The sequence below is a fragment of the Gavia stellata genome, chromosome 22 (assembly GCF_030936135.1).
Source record: "Gavia stellata isolate bGavSte3 chromosome 22, bGavSte3.hap2, whole genome shotgun sequence".
NCBI classification, from domain to species: Eukaryota; Metazoa; Chordata; class Aves; order Gaviiformes; family Gaviidae; genus Gavia; species Gavia stellata.
The window spans coordinates 10669258-10692475 of record NC_082615.1 but is presented as its reverse complement, the minus strand read 5'-3'; the positions used below and the strand labels follow the sequence as shown (position 1 = coordinate 10692475).

The 23218-nt window shown below is 47.2% G+C and overlaps 1 protein-coding gene across 1 annotated transcript; it reads left to right on the top strand.

Annotated features, from left to right (window-relative positions):
- Positions 1-5505: 5505 nt before the first annotated feature.
- Positions 5506-15144, top strand: CACNG1 (calcium voltage-gated channel auxiliary subunit gamma 1). The gene is made up of 4 exons (XM_009812013.2): positions 5506-5746; positions 11819-11893; positions 14030-14167; positions 14918-15144. Exons 1-4 carry the CDS (start codon positions 5506-5508, stop codon positions 15142-15144), a joined length of 681 nt encoding a protein of 226 aa, XP_009810315.1.
- Positions 15145-23218: the final 8074 nt, after the last annotated feature.

Genomic DNA, 23218 nt, shown 5'->3' with positions numbered 1-23218 from the left:
ACCCACTCCTGCTCCAACAGGCACCGTTGAAAAATGGAGCTGGAGCGGGGAAGTATTCATGGGATGCCCATGGGATACAGGGTCTGGACAGGGAACAAAGGCACGAGGAGATAACAGGGACCAGAGCTTTCTTCCTGTGGGAGAATGGGGGCTGCGATTTAAAACTCATGGTCTATGTCAAATTGCAGCGCAGTAATTTGTTCAACCAAAGCAAAAAAAAAAGTTGTTTCATTTGACAATTCCAGTAAAAAAAAAAAAACCTCCAAAAATCAGTCTTTTCCTGTGGAAAACTTTGATTCTGACAAAACTGAAAAATTTGCAGCATTCCTGCCCATAAATAGTGTCTTGATCTATCTGAACAGAATTAGATTGTGCTCGGATTTTGAAACCACTCAGCGATAGTTTAAAAAAAAATAAAATCATCTGTTCTTCCACATCTCTCTGGTTTCCCTGGACAGCATTGAACACAAATTAGCCCCCATTTCTCAACAAGGCCTGCAGATATCATCATCAACATCATCATATCATTAACAATAATCAGTCTGTTGGTATTATCCTATGCCATGCTGTAACAGCAGACCTAAAAAAAAAAATGCTATTGGATCAGATTCGATTTTCTGAGAAACAAAGTTTCAGGTATATTGTCAGCTCTCTCTTCCTAGTTTCTCATGAACAATAGGAGTAAAAGGAGAAATCACTTCATATGCCCATACATCTAACAATAAACTATTTCTATATTTCCTTTTCTTTCTGTACGGATCACATATCCACAAGGGCTAATATATCATGTCCCTTGAGGTTACGTTTCTGTCTGCAGTTCTAAAGTGTTATTTCCACTGTGCTTCAGTTCTACTGGTATAACCACAACCATGTATAATGTACTTAATCCTTACTTTTTAAATAAACCATTTTAAATGTATTCATTTTTGTGTGGAGAAAGGTATATAGATTTTTAACTTCCAGATTCTCTGAGCTGAGATTTCTGTGTTTATTTTTTCACATTTCTACCTATTTTGATTGCAGCTGGGGATGTTACTGAAAGCCAATATATCAGAGAAAAAAATATTCTTGTGGTCCCACAGACCAAGAATTCTCCAAGATAAGCTATCTTCACAACATTTCCAGGCATTTGGGTTGGAAACTAAGAAAAATCTTCTAGTTCTCAGCTTAAACTTGGCCCATATGAGACACACTCTGGTTTCGGTGCCCGGTTTGAGACTGGCATAGTGGCCAGGGGCACTGCAAATCACCATCAACAAAAATAAGCCAGTGTCTTCTGAAGTCCTAGCCCCGAGTGTGTGCTTTGCCTCCACCTTTTAAGGTTTCATGTGAATTCACTTCCAAGCATCACCCTCTCCCAGCTCTTGTCTGTTTTGCCGGAAGAAAGCTCGACCCCGCGTGCTGAAGCTCCACGGAAGCCTTGCTCTGATCACCACCGTAAAATCCCGGCGGTACGAGCGGCGCCGAACGCGGGTTGGCAGTTCAGCAGCCTCTCACCGCTCCCAGACATCCCGAACCATCCCTGTATCAGAGACAATATTTCTTCTTCAAATACCTCCTTGAACTTTACCTTCCCAGTTCCTAAGCCCCCAGATCGTCTTTAACGATGAAGACTGCCTGCATATCTCTATCTGCTGCCTCTCCCCGTACGTACGATCAATGGCACGTCTGGGGGAGGCAGGGGATTCATCTTTTCAAGTGCCTCCAACACCCAGTAGTGAAGCCATTTAAAGCTCAAGCCCAAAGCCGGTTCCCTTGAACTAAAATAAAGATTCTTCCCACGTTGCTGAGCAAGTCTGTGGGCAAATAGTGACCCCAAGAGCAGTGGCTGCCCTGCTGTGAACGGGGGTGTATCAAAGAGTGACGCTGTTTGAGGGGGAAGCAAAGACAGAGTCCTTACGGCTTCGGAAAGTGGAAAAGAGTCCAGCGAGGAGGATGTGGCATTTCCTTGAAATGAGAAAACTAACAAACATGGGAGATGCCGAAAATAAAAGGGAATGAGGAGTGCTCTGCACCTGTCTGCGAAACGGCTCGTCTTACAGCCGCCGCTGCCTCGCTTCACCAGAGCTAAAGGGATCGCTTACCGAAACGGCACACCCAGCATGGTGGTCGGTATTTCAAGAGAACGAAGCTGCGGATCCTGCGTGCGGGCAGCGGCAGGGATGGCCAGCCCTGCCTGCGCTCCCTGGGGCTGCGGGGCTGGTGCCGCAAAGAGGCTGAGCTGTGTCCCGCGGTGCGGGGTCGTATCTCCTTCTTCATACCCTTGGGAGGCTATTAAAAAAAAAAACACAACAACCAAAACACACACATGCATTTTGCTCTTGCCTTCAGTGACGGCAGGATTTCAGCCCCAGAATTAGGGAGCTTTTGGAAGGTGCCGTTGGCGGTAGTCCTGGGTATCAGCTACGCAGAGCCAACCATGCTCAGGGTGGTCTCACCGCGCCAGGGCAAGGCGGGCTCAGGAGCTCAAATATTGCTAAGGAGCTCCCGTTTGAGGAAAGCTGTTCACTGAAACGTGTTTGAGCTGAGAGCAGACCAGGCACAATCTCCTCCGCTCTGCATTATTCTCAGCTGAGAAGGGTGTTCTCAGAACATCGTTCTGCAAGAAGGGAACCACAGAATTTGCTTAATCTGGTTTGGTAAATATGGAGGCTGGTCTGGAAGCAATATCAAGAAGTGCAAGTGCTGGGGAGCAGAGCCCAGCCAACGCCTCTGCTAGGGACGAAATAATGCAATAGTTGGTTTTGAGACACCTCCTTTAGAATTTTCTCCAGTAGAGAAACACAACTGTGTCTCTCTCACTCACTGCTGCTAAAGTGCAACTAATTACAACCCTCCCTGCTTCCCAACAGGTCCTCATTAATAGTCTGTTTATATTTCATGTGATATTGATTTTTAAATGTGAATACTTGCCAGCTGACACAGGGAGACTGCAGGAACCATTCCTAGAGGATTATGTACCATGGTCTTCTAGACGTGCAGGCAACCTTTGGGGTTTCCTTTAGTCCTTTGCTCCTCCAGAAATCAGTTTTGCTGCTGCATTTGTCAGACGCCCACCCAGCCCACCAGACCCCCAGGGAGGGCAACTTCGCCTCCACACTGGGACAAAAATTCCCGGGTTAGGGACAGAGGCTCAGTCCATGGGCAGAGGACCCTCTTGGCGCTCTCCACGGTGGCTGCAGGGGCCACAAGCCATGATCACCGAATACCTGCCGGTGGTCCCCAAAACCACACCAAGCCTATGCCAGGAGAAGCAGGCAGCAGTGCCTGTGCAATACGGCTGAATCGGCTCATGTAGCAAATCCACAGAGCCCATGGGGAACAACAACCCCACAAAATAATTTCTTTCCCAGGGACGGGTGGCTCTAGGTCACTTTTTGGGGGCTGAGGACAATGCAGTAATGTGAGTTTCCAGTCTCCAGGGAAGCTGCTGCCGCTCATTGTGTCTCGTTCACACTCCCAGCTCCACTCTGCAGAGGAGGGGAGGGAAGGATGAATTTTTCCCTTGATTTCATTTTAGTTGTTTCCTGGATAGTATTAGGAAACTCAAAACAAAAACAAACCCTGAGGAACTTATCCAGATCAGAGTACCTAAATGAGAACAAAAAGTGTGATTCTTGCCAACACTGGAAGAGACACAAAGACCAACACCACCAAAAAAAAAATTCATGAGTTCCCACCCCTGCGGTCCTTGCAGGTTGCAATTAGTCTAAAGCGTGATCATTAGCACTTGCTTCCTCAGCAGCCAGAACCTTGCTTTGCACCCACGTTTGCAAACACACATTCACTTTCTTACACTCACCTTGCAGAGGACGTGTGGAGTTTGTAGCATCAAGGAAGCGAAGTCAGGCTGCAGCTCCTACAATCGACTGATGTCCAGTGAAATTTAACAAGAGACTACTTCGAAAGAAAAGGCATTACATTTTTGATGCATTCCTTTTCTGGTTTAAAGTCTGTTCCCGGTAGGATTTTCCACTTTCCTGAGAACTCTTGGTTCTGGTTTAAATGTCAGCCTCTCATATTTCTCCCAGCCCCAGCCCGGCACACCACAGTCCTTTGCAGGGCTGTGAGCACCTTCCTACAGATGTGCCCATGGTCTCTGGTCCCTGCCTTGCCCCGTGTCCCCAGCACCCTCCCCAGCCCCCTTCCCCTCCGGTTTCGCACCACATACCTTCGCTCCCTCCCATGACCCCCACCTCCCCGGCAAGGCCAGGCCACCAGACGCCCATACCATGTTCAGACATGTCACCCTGCTCCCCAGGAGCGTTTAAGCCAGCCCGATCACACGTCAAGCAGAGTAATGTTAACCCCTTTAAGTCATATTTCAATTACAGTTATTTTGGATCAGTATTTTTTAACTTACTCTTTATTTTCTCTCCCTCTCCCACACTCCCCTTTCACCTTAACTCATTGCTTCAAGTTGTCCTCGTTAATTTGAGCTGACACTTCTGCACCTTTATTTTGACATCAAATTGGGGTGTTCATTAAACAGGACTGGAGTAGCTTTGACATTATCTTGACATGATAACATAATATTTGCAGCTTTCCACTGGCATTTTTTTAACCATTCTTTTGACATTCAGGTACTGTCACCCTCCTCAGTCTGACATCACAATCGTAATGTCATCGCCATAGTGGCCTGTGCATTGACATTATCATCAAATTAGCTTTACGACCAGCTGCAATAGCAAAGGGAAGGAGAGAGGTTGGCCCCAGCCCGGGCAATCTGGGCTCAGGGAGACAGAAGTCACTTCCGAAAGAAGGAAAGGATGTGGACTATATGCATCGAGGAAAACCTGGATGGTGGGAAAGAAAGCGAGCACTTGAGAGGTATTGCATTAGAAAAAATAGGCAAAAGGCACAAAAAAAAAAAAAGACTACTCAGAATACTTTAGGTTCATTAAAAACTAATTATAATAAAAATAAACAATAAAATAAATAAGTTTGCTTATTTTGCCACTTTCTTTACGCCGCAGTGCTCGGCTCTGGAGGGACGTCGAGCTCTGAACTCCTTGCAGAGGCTGCCACGAGCTGAAGCCGTACGCATGCAGCAGTCTGTGGGCTCTGGGGCTATTAAACTATTTAGGATCAGACTGAACTCAAGCCTGACGCTATTATAAACACAGATGTTTTTATAACCTCGCTGAAAAGTTGATCATTCTATTAATGCCTATTTCTGGGCATGCCGCAAGTCAAGAGATTACAGCCTTTGAACGGCGGCTGTAGCGACTCTGAGCGAGCGCCTGCCCGGTCGGCTCGTGGGAATCCAAAACAATCCCGGCGGGACGGGGCGGAAAGCTGAGCTCTGCCGGGCGCTCCTCTCATTACATGCATTAATAGCCTCCTCGCTGCGCCGGCTGACACAGCCCAGCAGCTGTCTGCAGCCACCCTGCTCTCCCTGGGCGGCGCAGGGCTGACATTTGCAAACGCTCGGATGCGTCAGGATTTCGGGAGACCTCGCAAATCACCCGCCGCGCTCCGCCGGGAGTGCCGGTCCGGAGCGGGATGGATGAGAACAAACCCCTGAAGGTCCGGCTGACGTTCTCCGTGATCCTGGTTGGCGTCTCGCTCCTGTTTGCAGCCGTAGTGACTGACCACTGGGCCGTGCTGAGCCCCAAAGTGGAGGAATACAACGCCACCTGCGAAGCGGCTCACTTCGGGCTATGGCGACTCTGTATAAAGCGGATTTTTATGCAGGAGCAAGGTCCCAAAGAGAAGGGCTGTGGGCCAATAAGCCTGCCAGGAGGTAGGTGACCACGCACCAATGCATGGGAGAAAGCACCAGGCAGTCATGCCAAGCTTTGCTTAGGAGGTTGCAGGACGTGGCAGAAGGAAAATAGGGTCCATGTTCCCGTGGCACTTCATTTGGCATGGGGCTGCATGGGGCTGTTTTCACGCTGGTCTGCAAACACACCTCATTGTCATCCCTCTTGCTGTAAGTGTGCGCTGTGTTGCCTTGCACGTCTGTTTGTGACCATATTTGAGTCTCCTGTGCAACGACGACAGTGGCGGGGAGAAAGGGAGGAGGATCGGACACGGTGGAAATCACAGAGTGAAACTGGGATAGAGGACGTTTTGCTGACACCAGCCAAGGGTCCCGCAGCACCCGGGCACGCTGACAGCAGCGGGGAAGAAAGAGGATTCATGGATCCACCATAGGTAGCTGGATCTTTAGGATTTCCAGATCCATACAGCTACGAAGGAACAGCCTGTTCACGGCTGGCGTTAGGTTATCTCCAAGCTGTTTCAATAACAACCACTCCTCAGGGCAGGGAGGGACAGGGACCTGCAGTATGTTTTGCCAACTTCCAAAGAAAAAGTCATAAACTGAGCTTGAAGCAACGTCTCAACAGTTTACTGAGCCTCCTCAGCTCTCGGCGGAGGCAGCCTGGTCCCACACGTCTCCATCACGGGTTCCTCCGGTGCAATCGATAGGGAGGGTGGCGGGGGAGCGGGTACAGCTGCTTTCCGGGAAGACTGTTACATTCCCATGGTAAAAGGAGCTCATTATGTTTTTGCTGATCGCAAAGTCAGCAACATTCATGCCGCATGCACTAATACAGTCCCTCCATGACCGAGCTTCGCTGCTTTTTTAGAAGGCTCATAGGGTACTTGAAGCTTTCCAGAACAGAAATAACAGGATTGCCTTCATGTTAAACTCGCTGCTTGAAATGAAATATGCATGTTAACACATACTTGAAAATTTCCTGTGAAAAATCTTACTGCCTGGGCTTACTGCATATTCCCTATATTACTGCAATTCTTTATCTCTTTGGCCAAATGACACGTTCTGAACGCTCAGCCTCAGCGTTCGGATCTGCCTCTAACCAAATTTGGGAGTGTGTCATCCATATGCTTAATGTCTCTCACGAAGGTACTTACGTGCCTAGAAACATATTCCTCACTGTATGACTTTCCTCGCACGCGGAGGAAAACTCCCACAAAAGGAAAACCAATAGAAATTGGTGGATAAACACCAAAATTGCACAACTGCAGCGTAAATATAAAACTCATAAATATCCAGCTGTCTACAAAAAGCAGATTTGCAGGCAGGGCAGCACGAAAGCAGCTACTATCTTTGACAGACATCAGCATGTGCTTGCACGGGCGTTGAATCGCGTCCCGGCGCTGCCGTTCTGCCGGGCACAGCACACAACCGGGTGACGGTGGAGGAGCTGAGCCACCCACCCCACCCCAGAGGTGGTTTTCCAGTTTTCAAAGCTATTTGGGAATTTGGATGACATCCTGTGTCATCATCAGCATCCGAGGTTTCAAAGGGCGAAATTCGCACCTCAATTACAATATGACCATTCAAATCCCCGTTTTACTCGCACCGGGAAGACAGCATGGGGTGGAGGGGGAAAGCGCAGCCCCCGCGGATTCGGGCTGCTAAACAATGCTGCGTCCGCACGGCTCGCGTTAGATTGATTTCACACTTCTGAGAAGAGATGTCGGCAGGGAAACACCGGGGTTGTGAAACCCGCAGCAGTTGAGAAAATGTGAATGAACAAACGTGCAGTAAAAGAGCAGATGTGGGCACTGGTTTTCCTGAAAATCATGAGGCGTAACCAGACATTACTGCCAGGACTGGAAAAGAAACATAAGAATTTATCACTGCATTAATAACCATTTACCAGTCACTCCCTGAGGAGGAAATGGATGGCACGATTAACATTATTTATTAGGTTTCGAGCTCAGCACAGTGCAAAATAGGGAGGACGATTTGGCTCACAGGCCACAAAGCAGGGCTGTGATTTAAGCAGAGCTTTAAAATTTTACAGCACTTTTCCGAGGATGTTGACAAATTGGAAAGGGTTCGGCATCCTGCTGTAAGAAATAAAAAGATCAGGGAGATGGCTGTTAAAACCGGGCAAATTCAGATTATTACTGAGACATTTTTAGCTGTGGTCAGTGGGCACGGGAGCAGTTTACTACGGGCTGTAAACTGAGTTCATCTTCACTGCCAGTAACTCCAGCGTAGGTGTTGTCCTACAAAGCGGGCTCTTGTGCACCTGCACGCTGGGCAGCAGCGGGGATGCTCCACAGCCCGCACGTGCTGCCAGCGGCTTAAACCGGTCCTTGTAATATGGGAACCTGAGTTCAGGCAACTGGAGAGGAAAAGCGCTCAAGCAAATGGGTTATCAGCAGGGCTGTCTCGTTCCCCGTGTCCATACAAGAGACTCGCTCTGCAAGACCGGTATGAAATTGGACTATTTGGAGTCACCGTCTCCAATACCCAGTGTGTGTCAAAGGCCTTCCCCTGGCTCGCTGGCCGGGTCAGAGCCCAAGGTCTGGCTCCCTCCACCGCTCAGCCCTCACCTTAACACCTCCTCTAATCACAGCAGCAGATCCTGTCTCCCAAACTTAACACAAGTGGAAAGCTCACATGACAATCCAGGTTTTTCTAACCATCCAGCCTGCCACAAAACCCCGCATGCCAGTGTCCGTCTGAGGTTCGAGGGCAAGGGGGGCTCCAGCCCCTCCCCAGCCTGTCACTCCAACGCTCGGGGGTGACAGTTGCCACCCGAAACTTGGCGTGTTCCAAACACCTCGCGGCCTCTCTGCCCTTTCTTCCCCCATGAGGTCTCTGTCTTGCGGACCCCCAGTTTCAACCATAGCTCAGTGCAATTGCGTTTTGGCTGCGTCCCACAGCTGCGGTAGCTGCCGTCCAGCCCCGTGGCGGTGAGCGGCCGGAGAGGTTGGCTCTGCATGAGTAGAGGAAAGATGAATTGGCCCATTTGCCCCCGCACGGCGGTCATCCAGGGGCGGTGGATCTGAAGGGAAGGGGCCAGGAGGGCTGTAAGGGTGGGTGACCTGAAAGGGGGAGGGCACTGCGTGATAAACCACATGATACAACCCTGAAGTTCACGCGAGCCTCAGTGACCACAGAGCCCTGAACTGTTCCCATTAGCACACTGAGGTGACCTCGTGGCAAAGATAATGCAATTAGGGGTGGAGAGAAACAAAGATTGCCACACAGTTTTCATCCATTATAAAACCCATTTTAAATGCTATCCATTATGTAAATGTGGTGTGTCACTAATGGGCCCTTCTCTTATTCATGATAGCACCAGAGAGGCATTGAAGTGTCTCAGTTCTCTTGAATAACAGGGAGCCTTGTTGAAACAGATATTCCCAGCTCAGCAGAGCACCGAAGCATCTTTAAACTGAAAACAATATATCACTTTACCAAAAACAATCTAGTTATATTTTCCCAGAATAAATGCATTTTCCAAAAACACCTCCCCTAGAGCTAACCGACTTCTGTGATAACCCCATTTGTCCTACCTTGGCAGAGCTTTGCTATAAGCCACAAACGCAGAGGCAGCTCCTTTTCCTGCAGACAAGTCCATCTCCAAAAGGTTTTGTGTGCTCCCCTTCTGCTGAGCCTTCACGGCCTGGAGCGTGGGCCGGGCTGCTTTGGTTCGCCTGCGATGAACACGAAGGTCTGCTGTGTCCCCCATCACACCGTGTCTGGATGGCTTCACCTTGGGCTTTGTACAGTCAGCACGCCTGGGGACTCCTTTGAGTTCAGCCTTTTCAGAGAATTAATTAAAAGCCAAACCAAACAATCCAAGATGAAGCATCCCAGTTTCATCCCATCTCCCTTCCCTCCCACAGGAGCCAAAGGATGCTCAAACTGGGATCAGCAGATTGGATGCTCAGCCTCAGCCACCTCTCGGTCGCTGGCAGAGGCACGCAACCTCCGCTCTGGGGCTCAAAATCTGCAATTTCAGTCATAGAGGTCTGAGTTCAAATATGTTTCCTCCAGTCGTTTGCAAGGATAATAAGGAACAGGTCAGGAGATGCCAGAGGTGAACATTAACCTAGTCTCCAGCAAGGAGAAGCTGCAGATGAAATAAGTCAGCTTATAAAATTAAGTAGATAAGAGCATCTCGAAGGAATCTTCCACTAACGGGCCCAAAACCGCTGCTTTACAATTGCCTATCTCCTGGGAGAGAGAAAATAAATCCTCCTTGAATCCATAACTCCAATATCTGCCATTTACATGACAGAAGAAAACGCACAAGAACCAACAGGTAACACACAGAACTCCGGTATCTTCTTGCCACTAGAAATTAATGCTGTAAATAAACACTGAAATGCAGTATGTGTCCCCAGGCAGAAAGCCCTCATGGTCCTGCATCTGGGACCCGGCTCAGGCAACCTGTGCTGTAGCAGCATGTCCTGGCCCGGACACTGGAGAGGACCATAAAGTCCTCCCAGCCTTTCTCCCAGCACCTCCTGGAAATCGGTGCTAACTCTGTTAGTTAATGGACTAGAGGTGCTGGCGGTGACCAAGTGGCCCCTCGCCGCAGGCAGTGCCTGTATTTCGTGCAATCCTGGCGTGGTTTCCCGGTCTGATGGGAGTCCAACCTGGGGTGCAGGAGGGGTGCTGGGGCAGGCGCTGAGCGTGCCCTCTCCAGCCTGGCTCAGCAGAATAGCGCAATCAGAGCTGGCGCTGCTCAACACGTCTCCGCAATTGCACGCTTCCAGCCAAATTCCTGGCGAGCAACTGTTCTCCCAGCTCCGCACCCCTTCAAACCTTCAATTAAATCAGTTATAAATAGCGAGAACACCCTCCACCCTATCCCTGCTGCTGCCAAAGCTTCGAGTCAGCAGGTCCTCACCAGACCCTTCCCCATCCCGCTGAGAGGCTGAGGCTGAAAGCCTCCCATGTATCTACTGACAGCAATGACATCTCTTCGCCGGCTGACTCTCACTAGGCTGAGTATGAAACAATATCGTGGCCGTTGAGAGACTCAGCTACCAACTTCCTTCCTCCCAGTATCCACCACCTCACAATCTTGATCCCTGTTCACTTTATATCCCCTCTATAAATACCCCATGTATGTGGCCGCGTGCTCACATAAAGTCCAGAGAGAGGGACTTCATAAAGTTCCCACTATCTAACTCTGCTATCTTATCAAATTAGTTTAGTAGACCGCTAACTAAGCTCACTAAGGGAGTGAACTTTGGTAAAGCCAGGTTGAGCGAGATCCTCTTCGCCCTTGACTGGCATGGCTTTGATCAACCTTCCCTTCCCTGGACGGCGGCTCCAGATAGCTTTTGTCTTTTCGGTTGAACAGCCAAAAAAAAAAGCCCAGTGTCCCTATTGCAGTAAAACACCGTGTGCTTTGCTGCATTGCAGCAGCCTCAGCTCTGGGACCCCCATAGCGTGGTGACCTCCCCCCATGCAGCAAACTCCCCTGGGCTGCTCCAGGCAGGGGGCTGCGAGCTGGAGGAGGGCTGAGCTGGGAGGGAGAAGGTGGATGAGGACACTCCATCCTCCTTTTTCAGAGCCCAGGCTCACCACAGGAGCAGTGAGGCTCACCACAGGAGCGGTGAACCTCCCGTGGCCGATGGAGCGATGCCACTACGGAGTGGGTTGGCAGAGTTGAGGGGAGGTGAGCTGAGATACCAGCTCAGCTGCGGGCACGGCCGGTCTCCTCACCAGGAAACACAGCTACACAGAGAGGTGGGAACATGTGATGGCCAAAGACAGAATGAGAAAAATTGTCTGTAATTCATGTTTTAAATAGATGAGCAGTCCGTGTCAAAAGCTCTCGGAGGGAGCAGCCCACAAAAGGTATCAGAGGGGGCTTCAGCTTTGCCCATGCTGGAGCCGGCAGCCTGGCACGTGCGTGCCACTCGTCTGCTCCCAAATAAAACAGCTCCAACTCCAAATTCTCTGTGCTACCAAGGACAGGGAACCTTAAAAACGTTGCAGGTTTGATACATCAATAAAAAGGAAATGCAGTTGTACTACATTTTATCAGAGATTTCCAAGCACATGAAATCTCCTTTTCTCTTTCAGAACACAACTGTTCCTACTTCAAGCACTTCACACCGGGACAGAGCTCGGAGATATTTGAAGTAACCACTCAGAAAGGTAAGAATAATCCTGAAAAATATTTTCTTAACTGAGGTGTACACAAGATCTAAGGTAAGGGTGTCCCCAAAATGAGGGTTCAATCCTGGTTCCACTGAAAGCAGTAGAGGAATTTCTCTCGCATACCACCAGCTGAGAAAAATGTAAAAAACTGCTCTGAACAAGGTCAAACACCAGCTTCCTGGGAAGAATAATTTTTATATATGATCGCACTCATAAGTGTGATTTTACTCAAAGTTGTCCCACAAATATATAACAATGTCAATACCCATGAAAACTGCAAAAAGTCTTTTCAGCATAAAAATGACTTTACAACACTGGCACTATCCGCGACACTCTGAGCCTTTGCCATCGAAGGAAGAAGACATTAATAAAATCTAAATGAATAAATCATAGCCCAAGCAGAGTCTTGACCCTGAAAAGAAGTACAGCGACTCTGTGAAGACCATTAGGAATTTTATGCTTCGTATTGATTTTATATGAAAGTCATGTAAAAACCAGGGCGATCAATGGAAGGAAGGAGCAGAGATCCTACAAAGGCACGCGCAGTCAGTGTTTAGAGAGCATGCATTTTAAAAACAGTCTTTCAGAGACAAATTTCGCATTTCTAATAAGTCCCTGATAAAGCCAAATATTTTTAGCACTCATCTAAAGTGTTTCTCTCTCTTTCTCACCCTCTCATTAAGGACGAATTCCTTTCTAGTTTGCCACACGACATATTTTGCTGTGGAGCAAATGAGCTGATGATTACATTACACATATTAAACAGCCTGCTTTGCTTCCAGTGGAAATGATAACGGTGGAAAACTCTGCACACAGGTTTTCTAAAAAAGCAGTTTCCTAAGACAGGAAAGATTGGGGATTTTAAATGAATAGAAGAGCATGTATCTGAGCTACCTGCTTTTGCTCATTTATATACTATCAGATCCAGCCACCTGATCTTAAAAATGCTCCCAATGCCGCCTTAGTCATTTCAGAATAAAATCAGAAAGAACTTCTTCTCTTTGAAGTGAAAGAAAAAGCTTGAGCCCCAGCAAAATATTTTACATCGAAACTAACTCTTTCAGGCAGTTCTAGCACATAGCAAAGAGAAACATTAAGGAAATTATAATAAAACAGCGGTGTGAAAAGCGATGAGAACAAAGAGTGATCTGCTGTTCTCTTTCACAGAAATAGCTATGATTTGATGGGAGCTAATTAGTAACAGGCAAAAAAAATTCTTCATGATTTTGCCTGGGAGATATTTTTTCTTTTAATGGCTTGAAAGGCAAATATCATCAGGCACTGTGATGTTCACGCATGGCTACATGTGTTAAATATTAAACTAATCTGAAAACGAATGCAATATGTAAATGAAGGCCTGAATTATTCAATTAGCAATTCTTCCCCTCCATTCAGGCACTGAACTGTGCTTCGGCTGGGGGAAGTGTCCAGCGCACATCTTAGCTGGCTTAGCAAAACCCAGGACATTTATGGAGGGTTTAATCCTATGCCCTGAAGAAGCTGGTTTTCACAGAGCTGGAAATCATTGTCTTAAAGGAAAAAAAGGGGAAAAAAAAAAAAAAGATGCTACACAAACACTTCACCTCTGGCCTCCTGCCTGCTTTGCCTGCTCGGATTTTGAGCCCTACGGAGCGTACAGCTGTCTTTCTGCACTGGGACAACGTCGGCACCGTGCACGGGGGCCTTGTCGGGGCTCTGCAATACAGACGTAGAATAAAAATAGCATAGAGCTGTCTATTTACTCTGAGAGCAGAGTGTGGAGTGATGGAAGAAACGAGAGCGTGGAGCCCAGTAAAGGCTTCAACAATAACACCTACGCAGCAGAGCTAAAACGACTCCAGCCCAGAGCTTCACCAGACCATTACGGGTGCCATTTGCTCTTTCAGTAAGTGTTCAGAAAGCGTTTCCCCCTCCTGCTCTGTTTTTATACCCTTCGCTTTAGAAAGATACACGGCCAATACTTGCCCCTTCTTTTATTTGAGGAAAATACCCATTTCACCAGAGCCCCTCTCCGCAGCAGTGGGAGGATACGTATTTCTCGCAGTGACCTACTGCAAAGTCACAACAGCCGATGGGAGCATGCTCAAAATTTGCAGACATTTGCATTTTTTGGTGTTTGTTTCGCTTTGGCAGAATACAGCATTTCAGCTGCAGCCATTGCCATCTTCAGCGTTGGCTTTGCGATCATCGGAACAATCTGCGTCCTCTTATCCTTCAGGAAGAAGAGGGATTACCTGCTGAAGCCAGCATCCATGTTCTACACCTTCGCAGGTAGGAGGGAGGCTCAGTGCTCACATACTTGCACTCAGTTCATAGGACAAAGTAGAGAAACTTAGCCAGATCTTGGGAGGATTCTAAAAATGCCCTGAAAGTGGCATTTTCCTCCTAGGCACAGTCAGACTACAAGTCCCTATGCGGGGCTCCAGCTGAAGAGCTCTGAAAATGTCCTGCTCAGCATTAGCCAGCAGCTTGTCTGTATTTTCTCCAGCTACCTTTCAAAGGGGCATTTCTAGCGTATTCAGTGCTGGCCCTGGTCTAAAACAGAGATATACGCTATTCTATCTCATTTATTAGGACTCACACGAAAGAAACAGCTGATCCAGGCCCAAAATACAGAGCTGTCTCCCAAAACCACGAAGACTACATTTTTACATGAGCCAGGAACACCTTGGCATGCCACAATGACTGAACGACAGAGGTGCAAATTGTCACCTCAATAAAAATCCTCCTCAACCTCCGGAAAAGCTCTCTAGGGAATGCAATTATTCCTCCGCCACTTTGAGTTTCCCATCCAAGCCTGCCTAAAAGATCACACTCAACAAGTCACCGGCTGACTTGGATGGCCTGGGTTATAGCAGAGCTCTAAGCAGTTGTGAGGGTTGGTTCCTTCAAACATTGAAGTCAATGACTCACCCATGAATCTCACTGCAATTCCTGTATGCAAAAAGAGAGCTGAGGTGGTTAATTAAGGATGGAAAATTGACAGCTGGTTTTTCACCCACTGCTCCTATCTTCCTTCAGGTCTCTGCATCATCATCTCTGTTGAAGTCATGAGACAATCCGTGAAGAGGATGATCGACAGCGAGGAGACAGTCTGGATTGAGTACAGTTACTCCTGGTCCTTCGCCTGTGCCTGCGCCTCCTTCGTCCTGCTCTTCATCTGCGGCATCGCCCTCCTCCTGATCGCGCTGCCTCGCTTCCCCCAGAACCCCTGGGAGACCTGCATGGACGCAGAACCGGAGCACTGATGTCCCCAGCACCCATGAAACTATCCTGAAAGCGTCCTGAAAAGATTTGTATTTTTTAAAATGCCTGAGTCTCACTACACAACGTGCACTCCATTAACTAAGTCATTACTGAACCAAGGCATGTTCAACTGTAATTATTGCTTTGTTTCTTTTTTTGTTTGTCCCTTTCTTTTTTTTTTTTTAAGAAAGCAGAAAGAGCATTCAGCACCAGCGTAGGTTGCGGGTGAGCGGCACTGCTCTGCGCCCATTTGGGGATGTCCTGTGCTGATGGAGTTGGGGGAAAAAAATCTGTGTGTGAGACAGCTCGCGCCACAGAGAAGACAGCTTTCTTAGGGAGAAGATGTTCGGTGTAGTTGGGTGTAGATCCGCGAGGGATATCGGGCGTTTACACCTCTCTTGGTCAGAGAGAGACAGTGAGAAATTCTAGCTCCGTGGGGAGTCTGTTTCCCCATTCATGCTGTGCTCCTCTACCTCCCTAAGAAGGGTTAGCTCACCTCTCTGGAGTAAGCTGGAGAGCCTCATGCTATTCTATTAAACTGTTAAAATTTGGGGGGGGGGGGGCAGAAACCAAACCAAAAAAGCCCACGCCAAAAAACCCAAAAAACTTTGCCTACCATTAGGATAAAAATTTCTCCTACAAATTGACACCCTGCAGTTCCATTCTTCCGAGTCACACACAAAAAAGCCACAAGATACAGTTTTTGTTCTGCTTAAACTTTGATGGCAAAGCAAAGAAGTACTGAACATTAAGAGCGATATTTTCCTTTAATAAAAAGCATAATCTTCTAGTAGCAGGATTTTCTGGAAAATTATTTTGACGGATGAATCACTTGGCCCATCAAATTCTGCTAGGTCCAGAATGACAGTGTAATTCTGGATGGTATTTACTGTACGGAGCTCTCATTTGTTCCTCGTGAATGGGCTTTTTAAGAATACCGTGCTTTGCTCCCTCCCTACGTATCTAAAACTACCTTTTAGGAAAAATCCTTCGAAGTAGCTGCCAAGAAGGAAAGGACTTAGACTGAAACACCCGGGAGAGTCAGCCCCAAAAATACCACGAAAGTGCGTCGCTGTTTATGTGTGCTCAAAGCAACGAACACCCGAGGCACCGCTGCTGGGGGGTGCTGCGGAGGCTGGGTGCGTTGCAGAGCCCCCGCAGTGCTCTGCCGCGGCTGCCTGCGGCGCTGGGGGGGACGGGGGTCCCCGCGCCCCACACGCTCACCCAGCCCCTCCGGCCGAGCCCTTTGCGCCACCGCAGTCCCCCTGCACCAAGAGGTGGGTGTCTTTTTTTTTTTCAGTTCAATTTTCAGAATCTGCTCAGCATTTCCCCCCCAAGTAGGAAAAAGTACGTGTTTTACATCGCAGTTTTTTCACCCGATAATTTAAAAAGCGGGAGAAAAGGAAACCGAAGTGTCCTTCCCTCCACGCTTAGCTGTCCACAATTCTAAAGAAACACAGAATTCAGAACAGAAGATTTCTGATTATTTTGAAGAGAATCTGAAATCGTGACATGTTCAAACATTTCAAGAAATTACCCCGCAATTTCACGCTGGTGCGAGGGGCTGCCCGTGGCCCTGCCATCGGCCAGACCCCGTCCGGGCGCGCTGAGCCCCAGCCGGACTCAGGCACGTCTCCATTTTCCCATCAGTAAAGCGGCAGTGAGAACAGAAGCCTTTCGTGAAGTTGCATTAACATTTTTCAAGCTCTTTGAAGTTGAAAAGCACTACAAATAACACATATATTATAAAGTTTTGGGATAAAGCATTCATTGATGCTCGGATCCCCGGTATGAGCTGGGGAACTCCGCCTGTCTCTCATCATGAGGCACAACTGCAAGTCTTCAAGTTGTCACTGAACCACTGTGAAGTGCTAAATGGTTTTGAAATCTTATTTTGGGGTACGGAGCTGACATTCTGAATTTGCATTTTCATTGTCCGGGAGAACAGAGGGTAGTTTCTAGGGAGATCCTTTACACATGACAACAACAGAAAAGAAAGTAGTTGGCGTGACCCCCGCGGTGGCTGACCCTGGGTTGGGGTATCCAAAATACCCGACACAGATTAATCTACGCAAAGCAGCTGGCAGGCACAAAGGCATTCCCGCTCAGCCTCATCATCATCAAAATGACCTCACCTTGGACACGCGATGGGCTGAGATAAGCGAGGTTTGGGGACATGGGTCCAAGTTCATCACCCCATGCAGACTGGTGGCATGTCCTGCAGCCCTGGGACGCCCTTTGCCCACACCTTTTCTGAAGCACCATCCCACTCTTGCAATGCTGCTTCTGCGACAAAGTAATTTCTAAGTGGCTTCTTATCCTGATGGGCCAACTTGTTGCCCAGCCGAGGAGCTGCTTACGCCTCTTCATGATAGTCATGAGCAAGAACGCACGTATTTCAGATAAACAGACCCTGGGAAGTCTCACCCATCCCGTGCGCGCTCCCCACTTGTGTCAGGGCTGAACCACTTTGTCCAAGCTACAGTGAGGGCAAGGGAAAGATTCCCAGTGCGTGCTGGGGTTTGGCCCGGATCCAGAGGTTTTACAGCCTCTCTGTGCTCACGTCACTCATGGGGCAGAGAAAACACACAGCTCACGGCAGCGAGACCCTACACCCACAACAGCAACTCCGAGAGCTGAGCTAGATGCCTCCTAAAGCTCTTGAACATGCTGAGCTTTATTGTCTGTCTGCTGTAAGTTGAGGCTTTTTCATCATCCGCTACTTCGTACAGTCCAAGCAAGACCAAGAAGCATGTGGATGACTTCATTTTCTTTTTCCAGATATTAAGAAGTGCTGATGAGGGACCATCCATTAAATTGGTCATTGGTATTCACAGTGGGAAAGGCACTGCTCTTACAGCAGGTTTGTTCTGCCATATCCAAATCTCTCTGCCAGGGAGCCAATAATGTGTTTTGAGAGCAGTAATAAAAGTAATCAGACTTCATAAAGGAAAAAAAAGAATATAATGGGGGGGAGCTGTAACCAGTTTGAGTTTTCATTCTCTCAGCTGAGCAAGTAGCAGGGAACAGCCACCAAAACTTCAAGAACATGGCATGAAAACGTGAAAGAAACATCCTTGCTGGCAGGGAGACAGCAGAGCAGAACAGGGATGGGAACCCAACTGCCACACAAACAACACCCGGGTTTGGGAGATGGCCTAAGAACTGAGTGGGAAACATGCACCAGGGAGAGGAAGAGGCAAATTAATTCACAGAATAAGTAACTACCACCAGCCACCACAAAATCCCAAACAGTGGTCCTGCCGCTCCCAGACCCATGGACACCTTTGCTCATGGGTCCCCTGGGCATGTGCCATGTGCCACTCCATAGACCAACATCACTGCCGGTCCCCTCCTCAGGGCACCCACACCGAGGGGCCCCGGGGCATCGCACGTGACACGGTACTGCGAGATTTCGGTTGGTGAAGTCTGCCCACCACACTGCAAAGCCCAAGTGTTAAATCACAGAGTCGACGCAACGGAAGATGTGAAGTTTTTTGTTTATGTAAGAGTAAGATTCGCTGTCAGGCACCAGGAGCAGAGAGAATCTGCTTCCCTTATTTTTAAATGCCATGTTGTGTGAATTTAATGTGCAGAAAAGGTGCCAGACTAACAACCCTGAAGAAGAAAACTGCCTGTTTAGCAAGCAGCTAGCCGAGCTCTCAGAGCAGCGTTTATCTGCAAAGAGGTAGCGCAGCAGCAAGAACCCGGCCCCAGGCAGGCGGGGAGGGAAGAGCTCGCGGGTCAGCCGGGTTAATAGCACCCAAGGGTGCAGCAAGGGAAAGGGACACGCAGAATTCTCGGTACAAACCCCTACTTTTCCCTTAGTCCATGCCCGAAAAGTGCCAGCACAGGCACGATGCTCGGGCGTTCGACCAGCCCGACATGTAGTTTATGAAGGCACCAGGTAGACTTACTCTTTTCACTGATCCCTTCCCACTTCATTGTTTCCTTGCGGCCATCACCTCTTTTCTTCTCCTTCCTTTGACAGTTGTGGCAATTATTTCCAGAAGGTCCGAAAGGTCTGAGAATCTTTGCACCCCCCCCCGCAATGAGATCCGTGGCCCCGCTGCAGAGGAGCACTTTCTCTCCTGGGCCTGGTAGCTCTTGAGGAACATACCCAATACAAGAGGTGACCAACATCAAGAGACGGCTCTTGCAGCGCTGCACCCTGCCAGCCCCAGGGAGGGCCTCGGAGATGAACACCGAGCCCTTGGGCTCGATCCAGTGTGCTCCAGTCGGACATTTGCTTGCCAAGAACCTGACTGATGGGCAGAAACTGTTTATAGCATCAACCTAATTTTAAACTTCACTTAAAATAAGCTTCTGCTTTCCATGGTGGGACAGTGCCCCTTTGAATGTTGTATTATTTTTATAACTTAAATACTGGAGTATTAGGCTGCTCCATACCACAAATTACACCCATAGCAACAGGATCTGTTTTAAAGGCACCTGCTCAAATTATTTCCCCTTTCCATTATCACCAAGAAAAGAGCATCACGTCTTTGCTTTGACTGAGGTAGAGGATGAGATTGTTCTTGCTTTGCCATACTTGATCGTTCTGGCTCCAGTGAAGCTACTGAAGATGAATTCACGCCATACAGACATCACATATGCATACTCTGCATCTAGACAGACAGTGAGCTGCTTTTCTGCTTTCTACAAAGAACTGCCGAGAAGGGAATAACCTCTGATTTCTGGCCTACTTTCTTTTCAGTAGAACCAGCAGCACAAGTCTGTTTTGCACCCCAGGGCTCTGGATCAGATTTGTGCCCTCCACCACCGGTCTCCCCGGGAACACCGCGATGGCTTTACAGCTGGTCTTGTGAAAGTATCTGCCCTTCGGGAGGGAGCGAGTCTAACGGAAAATGGACTGACAACATCTTCTAACTAGCCTTGGATAATTCAGATCACAGAGCCTTTTCTGTAATTTATCAGAAGAGTCTGTTAATCCTTAATGAGGTAAAAACTTTTCAACATTTCTCAGCTAAAGTTGCCAAAACCCACACACACCGAACTAACGTTTCCACCACATTTGCTGTAAATCCTTTTACTTGAATGAAAGAAAAGAACTTCGAGTGATTCAGTCCTTACTCCCCGAGACAACCAACAAAAAGATACTGGTGCAACTATTGCTATACCAACAGAAATAGCCCGTGTTTCATGTCAAGGAATATGATGCGCAGATTTTTTATAGGCACCATAGATCATCACCATCCATCTTGACAAGTTAATTGTCTGCAGTTTTTCTAGGAAAACTAGAAACTTAAAAAAGTAGCAAAACAAATGAAATGAGTTGAACGATGATACAGGCAGAGCATGAGCATCATGGGCTTACTGCTCTGGAAATGTGCGGATTCCAATATGCTTGAGTTCACCCTAAGAAGAAAATTTAGAGTGGTCAAACACACTGCTCTCAGCGCTACTTATAGTAGAGATATTACATACATAGCAGAAGAATTGCTTATAGAGCATAATCTCTGCAAAAAAACCAGCTGAACTTGACAAATCTGGGAACAAAACATTAATTAATCAGAATAGGGAATAGTACTTCCAGGGTTTGTGAAGTCAATGGCAGTAGTCACATACTGCTAAGGGTCAGTAATGCCATAGCCCATACAGTTAAGTAAAACAGTACAAACTATACTAGATGACAACTTCCAGCAGAAAATACAGATGCAAGGGCTTTGGTTCCAGCCAGCTTTTATGCATAACACCTATTCATTAGTTGTATTGTGGAAACACTTAAGGCTGCCATTGGAGTAACAGCTAAGCATTATAAAGGGTGAAGGTTTATGCCAGACAGAATGGAGAGGGGAATCGTCCCTATGACGCGCTCTTGGTAATGAGGAGCTTGACACTGTGGACAGACGCGAGAACGCATCCCCAGGTGATCCACTGCACTTAAGTGTCCTCCAGAGAAGGGAGACGGGCACACGAGGAGAGCCTATGGCAGCCAGAGAACTAACGAAGCGAGACAGGGACGTACCACGGAAGCTCTGCCCGCAACCAAGAGCAGCGGAGCTGTCAGAAACAGGTTGATGGCTGCAGGCAGGAAAGGCACGAGCAAACCGGGCAAGCTGTGGACAAGCACGTTTATATCCCACACCGTAACAAAGTTTACCCAGGACACCAAAGGAAAGTACTATACCGTCAAAAGATGTAAATGTTATTTCATAATCCATCTCCAAGTTGCTGCTCGCTTCGATGAGCACAGAGGTATCTCCTCCAGTTTCTTTTTCTGACTCAGTAAGGCCAAGCTTAAAGCTTGCAGCTTTGTAAGAATTCGGTCTTCCAATATACACAGGGGAACCTGCCAGCTACATTCAGTACGTAGCTTTTTAAAGGGTAGAAGCTCTATTTGAAATGCAAAAAAAAAGTTTAATTTTTTAGAGTTCAAATAACTTCTTTTAAATCTTTCTCTCAATTCTTTATTAGTTCTTAACAAACCTTCCACGTGACATCCAGATTTTTGTCATGAAAAACTGGAATTAAAGAGAATAAAACCAAAACTTACTCTTGATACTAAATACAAGCTTTCTAAATTTAGATTGGGGTGACCTTGTCATCTAAATTTTCCACAGACAACAATGGGGGTTTATTCCTGGATAAGGAGCATGGGATCTGGCACTAATTGTACTTTAAAGTGTGACATTTTAGCTATAAAAAAGTCAAGGAGCCAAATACTCAGCTGGTGTATAAGCCCAAGCCTCCATTCATTTCCTCTCAGTTGAGACAATTTACACAAACCAAGAATTTAAACTTATAATTTTGAATTTTCACTGTAATTGCAACAGCTCCATACATACAGTGCAGCCTGAGCCAGTGCCCACTGGAGCAATCTATAAGGCCTAATTTAATTTTAATAAGAGTTTGATTAAAGCCCTAGAAGCGTTTACAATGCAGTTTGGGTTTTTTTACACAGCTATGACTTCAATAAACATCGGATGATTTGCTCTAAAAACAAAAGACCCCACTCAGGGCTATATATGCGACATATAATGGCTAGACGAGACATTTCAAAATAAATAATCTTTTGGAAAAAAAAATAACTCTAAGAAACAGAACTGATTCATGCTGAACATTTCCAAAGCGGATAGTCAGAAGATCTCTACCATAGCATCCTCAAACTCCAGGGTGAGAGCACTTACAAAAATTTAGAACCAAAACCTGCAGAGATTTTCATAAAGTTATAGAATTGCAATAATGAGTCAGAGAGAAAATGCTCCTTTATCCATAATATTTTCAGTGTAGATAAAATGCCAGTGTAAAACAGAGTAAAATGTGGCGAGATGCGACCATCTCCCCCTTAACTAATTGACAGATAGCAGTAAATTAACAAGTGATGTTTATTAGTTTAATATTCAAATATGGTGAACAGAATCAAAAAACTGCTCCATATAAATGAGTGATTTTGAAACCCCTGAAATTACAATGCCGACTCGGCGAAGTGAAGTGCATTTGAACCCTACCTCTCCCCTGTCATAGTCTTGCACATCTCATCAAGAACTCTTCACAGACTACAACGTTCAGGCACACAGATTCTTCTCTCAGAGCAGTGCCAGGCGCTCCGTTGAGGAGAACTGGCACAGCTCTGCTGAAATAAAAAGACTGAGCTAACTTACACTGAGCACGCGCCCGGCCCTTGCAAACGAATTTCCCATGGACCTATTTCTGCAGCCGTCAGCTCGGCAAAAACCCATTTAACAGTAGTTTTGCTTGATTCAAGGTTGCAGAATTTGGCCTCTACTCATTTTTGGGTCCTCTTGATTTGATGCTGTATGCTGAAGTGCTAAGCATAACTTGGCAGGGGCTTTCCCCTCCCCCAGCATCTTTTGTTTGGTATAGACATTAGGAAATAAATTAACGAGTTATGCGTGCTTTTCTTTACAGCAAAAAGAAGGAAAAAGTTTTTCAGATTAAGTTTCTGAATCATGAACCAGCAAAGATTTATAATAAAAAATTTATATGCAAACCTCTGCAGTGTACTGAGTTTAAATCAACCCCATTACATAAAGACCCTTGCCTTAAAACATGAAGTCAAATGCAAAAAAACCTGATTGTAACCAGAGCAAA